This window comes from Centruroides vittatus, unplaced genomic scaffold (genome assembly GCF_030686945.1).
Source record: "Centruroides vittatus isolate TY-2023 unplaced genomic scaffold, ASM3068694v2 contig_1832, whole genome shotgun sequence".
Classification (NCBI taxonomy): domain Eukaryota; kingdom Metazoa; phylum Arthropoda; class Arachnida; order Scorpiones; family Buthidae; genus Centruroides; species Centruroides vittatus.
This window is the reverse complement of record NW_027121128.1, coordinates 538,808-551,111: the sequence shown is the minus strand read 5'-3', so window position 1 is coordinate 551,111 and position 12,304 is coordinate 538,808. Positions and strand designations below refer to the sequence as shown.

Genomic DNA, 12,304 nt, shown 5'->3' with positions numbered 1-12,304 from the left:
AACCACCGAACGCTGGTAGTCGGTCGCGGGTTCTCACCTGGCCAACGGACCGGCCATGTGGTGTTTTCGGGATTTTCTTCACGTTCGTTATACGTAAGAGGGGCAGTTTACCATGGAAGGTCCCCCTCGGAAGATCGCCCACGTGTCGCGTTGCCCCACACGAATAAAACCAAAGCCAAACCAAACCGGAAGTTTCTTAACGAAAAAATGTTTAAAAATATCTACTCTGTATGCTACTGTTATACAAGGTACACAAATTCTAATAAATTTAAAAAAGGGTTCTGGCATGCGACTAGCTTCATAAATAAACATACTATTTTGTTTACATAAGTTTTTGAGAAAATTATTTCTTTCCGTATCATCAATTATTCGTGAAGTGTAGAAGCGTAAAATATGTATATAATAGCATACGAAACATTGGATTTTTATGCTCAATATCATTAAAATTCTACGATTCTAATCGACAATATACGAAATATTCTCCAAGATTTACCACACAATTAATATTTTAAGCGTTCGTTTCCGAGTGTTGGAATGTTCGTAAACGAATTCGGAACCGTTTAGAACTATGCGATTATAGAATTTACTTAGAGAAGAATTTCCTTTATCGTTAAGTAAACAAATACTTCTGAACTGTTTCTGGCTTCCACTTGTCTACTGATATAAAATCGTGTATCAGTGTTCAGTGTCCACTCCAAGCAGAAAGTTCTGAATCCGTCGTAAACAATTGAATGGCTTACAGTTATTGGTATGTACCAATTATTTATAATTATTATTATTTTTTTCATTTTTTGACTCTCCGCCAAGTGAACCTTTCGTCATACCCTTCACGGTATGGTAAAAGCCCTCACCATTATGGCTGTCCCTCACCATGTGTACCACTCCATCATGAGCCAGGTGGTGAGGGATGACCACCTGGCCCATAATGGGATGGAGGTGAGGGACGAAACCCCACCCACGAAAAATTCCTAGGGTAGTCACGGATGCGATCTAGGACCCCCCCCCCAGTAGACTGGAGTCTTAATTGCCTGCAATAAGAGCCTTTCATATTAAATTTTACTGTTTTAATATTACTATAATTACGACTTAACAATAGTACCGTGTGTATATATATTAAATATTATTATTATAGTCGATTAAAAATAATAATAATTACAATTTATTTTTAACCAAAATATTTAAATTTTATTCATTACCAACTTCAGAATATTTCTGTTAATTATATTAAACACGCCGCGTAAGAAATATTTACGCAAGATAGCATACCGATTATTATACTTAAATATTTACGTTACGTACTCGATATCGCCATTTTGTTTACCGTAAAAGATAATTTCAAATACGGGATTCTATATTTAGATAGAAATGCCCGTAAGTGTTTGTCTCTGGAGTGCCAATGCCACGAATTTCGGGAGCACTGTATCAATGTACGCTCGTGTACACGATAATTTAAACAAGCTGTACTTACCTTGCTTAAAAAAGAATATTTAAAATAATCTAGTATCAGATAGCGCCACATGCAATTTTAATCGTCGCTGGGAAAATCGCGCAATTCTTGCTTGATTTTCCCAGCAACAATTAAAATTGCGTGTGGCGCCATCTGATACCAGATTAATTTAAAACTTTTTTTACATTATTAATTATTATAAAATGACAAAAAGCTTAATTTTCAGGGTGGAGACGAGTTTTATAGATAATTGTAGATACTAATAACGAGTAGAATTGTCATTAAGTCCGACTCTATTGGAGATACGACACACTACCCCTTTCATCTTCCCATCTCCTGGACCTTTAACCGCCGAAATTTAATAGCATCGATCCCCCATACACGCGAACTTTCCCGCCAAATTTCAGAAATTTTCGACGAAAGGCACGCGAGTTATTAAGCTGCCAAATGGATAAACAAAATCCATACAGGAATCCAATTTTTGCATATCTGGGCGTTTCAACGTCTCGATTCCAAAAAATGTAAAAATTTTGGAAGGGGAGTTATTTTTTGACCGATCGCCATACTTTCCCTCTGTTGTGTAAAAGTAAAATACATAGCTCAATTAAGTTTTCGTGTATAGAATGCCGCCAGCCATTTTGATCGAAATTACACTCGCCATTGCGTTCTAGGCATTATGGGTAAAAACCAAACTGCCAAACTGTCCGGCATAGTGCCGTATTATACTTTACAGTTTATAAAGTAATAATTTAAAAGACGAATGACGTAATTCCGATTAGGTTGGTTTATTTATTCACGTCGAGGCGATCTCTCGTGGGGGTTTCTAAGGGAAACTGGCCCCTATTTCGGTGTTAATAAGGCGAAGAAAAACCCGGAAAACTCTGCGTGGCCAGGCGCGAACACATGACCAACACCAGTGCTCGGTAGCACGCCGGATTAACGCACTTCTACTGTATGTACGATTTTTTTTCCCCATTCAAATTACACAGAATAACCCTTAAAATCAATTTAAGGGTTATTTACGTACCGATAAACCTTAATTTTACCGTAAGCAGTCAATATTTAAGTTTATTCATTTTCACAAAGCACCATTCTCTGTGACAATGTCTAGGAAACATTTATTTAATATCACGTACAGGTACAGTACGTAAAGTGAATATATATTTATAGTAACTGTCCATCATTTACTTGATATTTTTTTCGAATTTCTTCAATACAATTGGATCGAAACCAGTTCTTTCTATGCTGCATCTCGTATGTAGATGGTAATTACCGCGAGTCTTCTAGAGGCAAATACGACGTTTGACGTCACCGTAAAGAAATTCCGCTTACGAGACCGAATAGAAGAGCGAGACTGACGCAACGTTGTGACGTCAGCAAAACTCACCTTCGGGTCATTTTCCATTCGACACTTACGACAGGAGCGTAACTGATCTAGAAGGTCGCAAATTGTAACTTCCATTAAGCGACGAAATTATAAATCATAGCCTTTTAGGTCTCTCTCACTAATTAAATAATCATATTTATTATACCCTAACCACGGGGGGATCCGCAGAAAATTCTCCAGGATGCAAGGAAACAAAAGTTTACTGACGTAACTAATTTGTGGGGGTTTTTTTCCCCACCAGATTATAGTAGTGTGTTGCATCTGTCAGGTCGCGACCATAGTCCAATAGTTCACTTTTACTGTTATAATTTGGGAAATTTTCCCTCGATCCCAGAGAGGAGCAAGTGCCCCGTTTGCCCCCCTCTGCAGACGCCCGCCCACTTGCCGTACCTAACCTATACAAACGAGTAAAATACCATGAAATTTCAAAGTAAGGATTCTTTTTATTTTTTCACGTTGGTTACAGGTAAAGTGTGAAACTTTGTCACGCGAACCGTGACCATGAGAAATTTTATTGTCTCGTTAGAAATTTCGTCATTTTAATCGATACGTCTCGAGTAATTGCGACGACGAAACGATTTCAATTTTATTCCGAGAAACCAATATTTCTAATTGTTCTTTAACGACGTCCTCGACACCTCAGGTTTTTTTTCCTGGCTTAAATTTCATCGCTTAATTATATACGTTTCGATCAATTCGCGCAATCTTCGAGTCCATTAAAATTTCATTATGAAATTTCCTGTTTTTCTCATTGCTAACGATGCGGTCGAATTGGATTTAACACGACACAACATAACACAGGCTTAAATTGAATAATCTTAAGCGCAGTTACTTAGGTATAATCTTCTCGACAAGTATGTTGATTCCGCGTTGTGTATCTTTACGTGTAAAGCTTGTGCAGTGTTATCTGTGAATAAATTAAATATCTATTTAAAAATATCCACCAGAGTTGCCTAATTTCCCGGCAAGAGTTAAAATTGTACGTGGCGCCATCTGTTATAAAATTTTTTAAATAAAATCTCGTATTATTAATTCTTAATCTCGAGGGTAGGTATGTTTTATATAAAAAAACAAATTATAAATGTTAATAAAGAGTAAAATCGTCATTAGGTCCGATCCTACTGGATATATACACGACCAAAAAATTATCATCTCCTTTATCTCCCCACCCAGTCAACCTTTAACCACCAAAATTTAGTAGCACCGATCCCCCTAATATGCAAACCTCCCTGCAAAATTTCAGAAATTTTCGACTAAAGGCACGGGAGTTATTAAGCTTCAAACAGGGTGAACAAAAACCCCGAATCCAAAATATGTAAGAATCTTGGGAGGGCGCTCGCCATATTTTCCCTCGTTATACACAACAACAGGGAAAGTAAAATACATTCAAATTGTAATTCCATTTTATTCGAGAAAATAAGTAAATAAAATATCAAAGTTTGAAAGGAGATAAAAAGAGTATATTTAATTTTGAACCCGGTGTACCGTTTACGCAGCCCTGCACGAATATAATAAAGGAATTCCATCCCTGGTCGTACCAATCAGGAGTCCACAAACGATTTAAAACTTCATTAAAACTTTATTTAATAATAATATTTACAACCAATTTGAGTCGTGTGGCAGGACATAGATCTGTTGTAAAATAGTCTGACTATAAATTTGACATTTAATTTACAAGGAACTTCATTGCACCAATAAAAAAAGGGAAGATCACACAAATTCGAGGGATTATAAAAACTATTCGTTTATACTTGTCGTATCTTCAAATAGCATTTATGCAATGTTGAATCACGTGACACGGAAAGTTTTTATTGTCTTTCTGTCTTTTTTTTCTTTTTTTATAATGTTTAACATTCACTTATCAAAATAAGAATAGCATTCGAATACTGTTAATGATTTTTTACAGCCTAAAAGAGGATCCGTTCCAAATTCCATTGATTTTCTTTCGTCAAACGAATGGAATATTCTAATCTCTCTCTGTATTTTCTAAAAGAAAATGGTCTCGTCCTTAATTAAAATCACTGGGGGAGGGTTTTAAATTAATAGGGAGTAGTTAGAGACTTCCGCAAGGCACCCACAAAGTCTTACTCTGCTCGTCTTCGACGCACGTTTTAATTTGTGTGCACATGTAAGCCAAATTCGAACCGGGAATCACAGCTGAAAAGAATCTCTCTTAAAAATGTGCATTTAATAAATTTACAGTAAAATGTCAGAGAATGATAAACTTAACCGTTTTAAACTTTTTCTCTATAAAAATCTAAAATATAAGTAAGTTTCTATAGAATTTTTGCCAGAAACACATCCTGTCTTTTAGCTTAAATTTTATCCTTATCAAGAACAACTAAATTATAATATTAAAAAATAATTATCCAAATTGTTTAACATTAGCTGGGGCAATGGGGCATTTTATATCATCATAGTATTTTTTAGATTCTTAATTAAAAGTTTTTATCAAATCAGTATAAAATCAAATACAATTGAGCTATTGCATAATGTATTTCAAGCTTAACTAGTTTCACTTAATTGATTTTAACCATAACACACAGTAAAACTTCTGTAATTTGAATATTTCTTTGACTCCAAGAAAACGAAACACTCGGTAGGTCTCTGTGGAACGGTAAGGGAATTTGACATCTTCGGCTTGAATTTCCTTGAGTCGATTCGTGAAAATTTCCATGAAATTCTCAGACATTTAGTTGTATCTACTGTTCGACACCCACTTGCAGACAATGTTTTGATCCTCAAAGCAAGAGGACCTCTTGTTTTATCTCGACTAGATGTACCTGCAAAACTGCTCAATTCCATCAGTTACATTAAACATTTTGCTGAAAGGGATTTTTTGTTTTAAACAGCCTATGAAAGATTCTGTATGTGATGCAAAAGAGAGAAAGATCTATTCAGAACTGGCATTTTTTGCTCTATTGTTGTCTGACTCAGTTGTTTCCTGCTCCTTGGAGCTTCAAGTTAGAGAAGTTTTACTGTAATTTAAATATTCCCAACCAAATACTTGTACATATGCTAAAAATGTAACACTATACTGTTTGTGGAAAGAAAACGATGTATAAAAAATGTTTTTATAAGACTTATTTAAAAATACTTACCATTTATAACTTGTTTATATTCACTTTCAATCTTCAACGTATGTTCATACATTTCTTTCGCAGCTTTGGTAGATATTTTCTCTGTTAAATATCTCGGATCTTTTACTTCTCTATAAAGATAAATAATAATAAATAATCACTGCTATAAATTGCCTTTTGCTATTGCATTTAAACTGGATGCAAATATAATGCTTAATTACCAAATTGTCTCTAATTAAATTCTGTCATATTCTTGCCATTGAATTTATTTGCATTATTTCGCTACAAGTGATTTATAATGAATCATGATATTTAAAAGAAAATTTTATGTTTGTTTTGAGATTGCAACTAATATCAAAAGTAGTTATGGTAGGAGACAATATGAAAAAGTGATGCCACTCTTTTAACCGAAATATCTGCTCATTCTGAACAATACATTTATAATAACTAACAAAACAACTATGGATACATATTAGACTTGTTTACTCTCCTCATAAGTGAATATGCTAGTAATATGATGAACTAAGAAATAATAAGAGTGGTTTGACCCCTCTTCCAATTTGCTGTCAGGAAAACTCCATTCAAAAATTGTCATATCTGAATCACAAAGTGGGAGGGCACCATCTTGTTAAAAAATGGCACCGGGAAGAAGTCGAGATAAATTGCGGCTATGCCATTGCGCAGAATGGCAAAACAGCATTTCTCATTTCTTGCAAATGGCCACAGATGTCAACATTAAACATCTGCAGACTTCCAGTCTGGTTCAAATACAATGCAAGTTTGAAAAAAATTTACCTTGCAAAAGATAATTTTCTAACTTTTATTTTATTATTTGAGATATACAGTGTTTCAATCTAAGAAACTGCAATCTATCCAGTTAAAAATTAGTTCTTAAATTTTGATTCTTTAACTGAAAAATATTAAATGATCCTCAAACATAAAATTCAGTATTGCTGCAGTTTTGTATAAATTTTTTACATAAAGAAATTTTTAAAAATGTAATAACTAATAATTAATTATTAAATTAGATTAACTAATTACAGAATTTCAATATATTAAATATAATACATACCTAATCTGTTTAACCGATCTGAATTTCAAGAATATCACAATTGGATATATTTGACATCTTTGCAAACATTCAACTGCTGACAGATTGACATCAAGAATAGCATGACAATTCTAAAGGAGGGGACATATATATTACATTTTTATTATTTATATAATATTTTTTTACAAACAACAATTGTATGCATATCCAAACATATTTGATCAATTTCTAACTGACACTATCTGGTCACACTTTACCTCACAATCCTTGAATTGGACACTTTATATTTAAACATTTATTATACTGTTACCTGATTAAATGTAAAAAAATGCTTGATTGAAAGAACTGATATCCAGTATATTGTAATAACCCACCAAGATGTTCAAGTAACCTTTTAGAGACTCAAAGGTCAATAATTAACGTAGAAACTACCAAAATTGACAGATTATATAAAAAAAATACTCCACCAGTTTCATATTGAGATGTAATCATCATCAAACTAATTACCATAGTTTGGCATTTTACTCAATTATTTCCCATCTGTTTTGGGTAGCCAAATTGCACAATGTAATGTAGAAGTGATGCATAAATATAAATGATTATACTATATTTTTCAGATTTAAATGAAATTGTAATTAAATCATAATCTCTCTCATTATGTCAATTATCATATTTAAATATATTTATAATGGATAAAATAATTTGGTAGCTACTACTAAACTAATAATGCTAAGTAAAATTAACTAGTTAAGTAACACTGCATCAGCGTGTAGTCGGAACGAAGCTGCTCGCACCTTTATTTTCTAGATTATGAGGGAAAAAAGAAACAAAGAATCATTCGTTCTCAACAATATATTTGATTTCTATTGGATCATTTAAAGGTACAAATATAAGGTCAGAATAAGCCATTAATTAATTGCTATGCCAACGTTTCATGAAATTCTGTCTATCACTACGGGTCTTGGGCTTACAGATTGACTCGTAGCGATCTTTATTGTAACTCTTTAAAAATACTGGAGTCAGTTATTTTTTCACTTGACTCAATGAAACATCGGTAAGACCAATAGCTGTCTCTTTTTTCCCTATATCTATTTTGATTTTTGGAAGAGTTAATCCCTGTGATTTATGTATAGTCATCAAGTATGCTAAGGTAAGGGAAAACTGTCTACGAGATTGCAATAGACTGCCATCGTTCGAAGAGCGTATTATAGGGATTATTGGAAACAGATTACCATAGATGAAAGGTTCCTGATAACTATCGAATTCCACTAAAATAAACAGAGGAAGAGCTGGAGGGCGAGCATTAGAAGCATATATAATGTAGCATATAGTTCCTAGTGAACCATTGATGAGGAGATCTCCTTGCACCCAGAAGTTGACTCTCGGCATGATTCTGGCATTAACTGAGAGATACAAATACTTGGAGAGACCAAGAGCTGAGTCATCTTTGGACAAAGGCGGGACAATATCTGGAGTGTTTTCAGATGCAATATAAGCAAGAGGGCATCCAGTTGACTGCAAGTAGTCTTCGTTGCTTTGTTTAACTTGCTCGTTTGTTGGATATAGCTCTACTGCTGTTTGGAACTGATCAAGTTCATCTCTGGATAAACAGGCTCAATTTCTTGTCGTCAGAATGTTCAGATCTGTATCAGAGAAATCACCCGAAGCTAGATGTTGTAAGACATCTGTGAAGGAACTATCTGTGCTATTTTATCTATGAGAATTACTAAGTTCAATGAACTTCTCAAAAGAATCAAATGCAAATGTAATGTAATGTCCCAGCAGGGTCCCTACCTTGTTGGGACATTACAGTGTAAAAAACACTTGAGTAGAGAGGAGTATCTTTAACAGGAGGAAGCTGACGAAAATCACCAAACAAATAGATAAAGAATCCACCAAATGGTTCATCTTTCTTGGGGTTTATCTCCCTCAATCTTCTTTCGGTCATGTAAAGCATTCTTGCACCAATCATTGATATTTTATCGATGATGATGAATTTGAAAGACTTCATCTCAATCTGAAATCTCTGTGCAGCTTCTCCATTTAGAGATTGAAATTTCGTACTAACGATAGGAGGACGAAGGAGAGAATAAATCGCAAAGCCATCAATATTGATCGCTGATGCTCCACGTTTCAAAAAGAAAACTTTTTTAAACTTATTCTATAAAGATTCTTTATATTTGTTGTTTATCTAGTTAGAGATAACATTTACCTTTCAAAATTACCGTTTTAATGCTTGTTATATTTTCCGACTACTAGATGACGCTTCTATACGTGCGTGCAGGAAGCGGCTAACACTTGACTTCATGCATTCCTTGTCAACATTATAACTCTAGAATGAGTTGTCCGATCTTGATGAAATTTTCTAGGATGACTTCCCATCACTCAAGGATGAACTGATTAAAATTTCAACTCTCAAAAATGATCCATACTGAAGAAAAAACCCTATCTCCAGTTCTACAAAAAACGGATCATTTTTGAAAGTTGAAATTTTAATCAGTTCATCCTTGAGTAATGATGAGTCGTCCAAGAAAATTTCATCAAGATCAGATGACTCATTCCAGAGTTATTTTGTTGACAAGGAATGCACGAAGTAAAGTATTAGTCGTCTCTACGTTTCGACAATTAACTTGAAAAAAATAATAATTAGTGAAGATCATTCTCTGTATTTTTATTTAAAATATTAGAACAAAATGATTCCATGAATTTGCATGACCTTCTTTTACTGGATGATGGTTTAGTTAACAAACATCCATGTAAGATAAAAAACTATTATCAATTAATACATATGTCCTACTGTTCACTAGAGAGAATGATTAGTTTAACAGCAATACCAATACATCTGTCAAAGTCAGAAATTTAATTCTTCTCATTTCATATTGCATAACAATAGAATGCATGTTAAGAATTGTTAAAATAGCATAATTGCATACATTTCAAGATTTGGTGTCTACTTTCTTTACTGATAAAAACAAAGATTAATTTGATAGAATATTCGTGATTCACAAATTTTATAATTTGAATTTTTATGATGATTGATCTCAATATCATTAATTATACTCTGGAAAACAACTAATTGAGTAATATTTATTTAAGATGCTGTATGGCCAAAGAGCAAAAAATCACAATGTAGAAATGTTTGGTCCAGGATAGAAGTCAAATCTGTACTTTTTTGTAAAATAATTATACTTTGTCCATTTACTATATAACATTTTGTAGACTACTAATAGAATGAACTAAATTTGACTTATCTTAATTACTAATAATAATAAAATTTATTATGTCATGAATTTGGTATAAAATTTAACATTTCTGAAAAAATCATTTATGTCGTCATATAAAAAAAAAATAGTTTTGCAAGTATCAAACTGATCAGTAGAGTATAGGTGTTTTATTTATTTATTTCCCAAGAGAAAAAACAAATTTAATATAATAAAATGCTAATACTTCAAATATTTCATTTTAAAATTAATTTTTAACATGTAATTCTTTATAAAATCTACAAGTTTAAATAACGAGAAAAGAAAAAACTCTCTCTCACCTTATCACAAATTTCCTTAACAGCACTTACAGTGGTACATTCAAAATGATTGCCACGTTTTCGATAATCAATAAGCTTCAGTTCTTGCAAACTTTTCTCCATCATTTGTTGGCTTCCTCTCATGACTTCTGGTATGCAATGCTGAAACATGTGAGGAAAATCCTGTTCCAGTTTATCGACCACGGCTTCCATTAACGGTCCAACAACGATTACAGGTCTTAATGTTAAATCTAAAATACAAACACAATATGTGTCACTAAAATAGGTAAAAAACTTAACTGAGCAGCCTGAATAGATTAATGTAAAATGATAATGAAAAACTATAACTAGATATTTGTGTGCACTATTGCTAATTCATTTTACAAATAAACAAAGATGCTAACATGTATTATATATTTAATTTGCACCGTACAGTATATGCTTTATAGAGTAATAGTATTTTGATGTTAAAACCAAAATTCATTTTCATGTCACAGGGTGGCTAACTCACTTCAACAAGTTTAGAACTGCATATCCTGTATCTCAAGTTTGTAACCGATTGCCCAGCAATGAGAGCTTTTCCTGATGTAACCTTTATCAGGTTTTTTAACCTGATAAAGGTTAAAAAAACCTGATAAAGGCTTTCATAAACTATTAAATAAATATAAATTATGAATGTTTAATAATACGAGAAAAGAACTACAGTAGTACCTCGTACTTTAAACTACTTTAAATTTGAGAGAGATTCTAGTGTAGATAAATGAGAAGCAATTAGACTGATGTTATCTCCAAGAGCATTATTTGTGAGAAAACCAAGCAAGGTGCATAGTGACCTTAAGAAACAAGACATCACCACTCATTTAGGTACAGTAGATGAAATTTTCATTTTATTATAGAGTATTTTCATATTTTAATTTATTGTTCATGACATTTAATTTAAGGTAAAAATTACACCATTAGGTGTATTTGCTGTTTAAGTTTATCAAAATGGGCATTGTTTAGGGTCTGGAAATGGATTAATTGACTTTCCATTATTTCTAATGGGGAAAATTGATTAGTGTTTGAATGGCCTTCTGAAATAAATTAAATTTGAAGCACCACTGTATTTTATAATTTACTTACAGTCTAACCGTTCCACACGTTGATAGGTCAAGGGCAACAATTCTTCACCATGTATCCCAGAGTCACTACAACTGTTTATAGACATATCTGAAAACGATGCTAGTTCTTTACTGTCGTGAGAATTGCTTCGTTGGTGGCGTTTACGTCGAAAAAAACTACGTCTCGCCGTCGTTGACCCACGTCTGCTACCGTCCCCATCTAAATCTCCAAGACTGCATTTCATTAAAAGTTCTTCCTCCATCCTTCAATTAAAGAGAAAATATGTATAATTATTAATATTTGCAATCAAAATTATATTGAATGACATTATTCTCTATGAAAATTAAGTAAAAAATGTATTAACATTGTGGTAAACATCATAAAATATTTTGATTTACAGGAAATTAAAGCAAACAAATCTTTTAATTAATTATTATTTACAACATAGAATTACTAATGATACATTTATATTTTTATTGTTAAAATTATATAAGATATTTAGCCCCTTTTATATATATTAAGTATAATAATGATATACATCAACATTACAGTTCCTAAATTTTTCTAAAAAGTCTGTCAAAGTGGAAATGAGTTATCAATTCATACGAAGAAATTTTAGTGTCATTATTCTTATGAAGAAATACATTAAAACATTTTAAATTATGGAAAACATGCAATATTTGATTATGCCAGTTAGTTCTTCACTAACTAGTGCATA

At 32.7% G+C, this 12,304-nt stretch overlaps 1 protein-coding gene across 3 annotated transcripts in view; it reads right to left on the bottom strand.

Moving 5' to 3' along the window:
- Window positions 1-4,393: 4,393 nt before the first annotated feature.
- The window catches only part of Dlg5 (Discs large 5), a 98,314-nt gene continuing 90,403 nt past the window's right edge, over window positions 4,394-12,304 (bottom strand). For all 3 annotated transcript variants that reach the window (XM_067264240.1, XM_067264241.1, XM_067264239.1), the window contains 5 exons: window positions 11,608-11,849; window positions 10,507-10,736; window positions 6,987-7,096; window positions 5,936-6,045; window positions 4,394-4,991 (listed from right to left, as the gene is read on the bottom strand). In XM_067264240.1, the coding sequence (XP_067120341.1) occupies window positions 4,888-4,991; window positions 5,936-6,045; window positions 6,987-7,096; window positions 10,507-10,736; window positions 11,608-11,849 (796 nt within the window). In that variant the 3' untranslated portion in view covers window positions 4,394-4,887. The remainder of the gene's footprint in view (window positions 4,992-5,935; window positions 6,046-6,986; window positions 7,097-10,506; window positions 10,737-11,607; window positions 11,850-12,304) is intronic.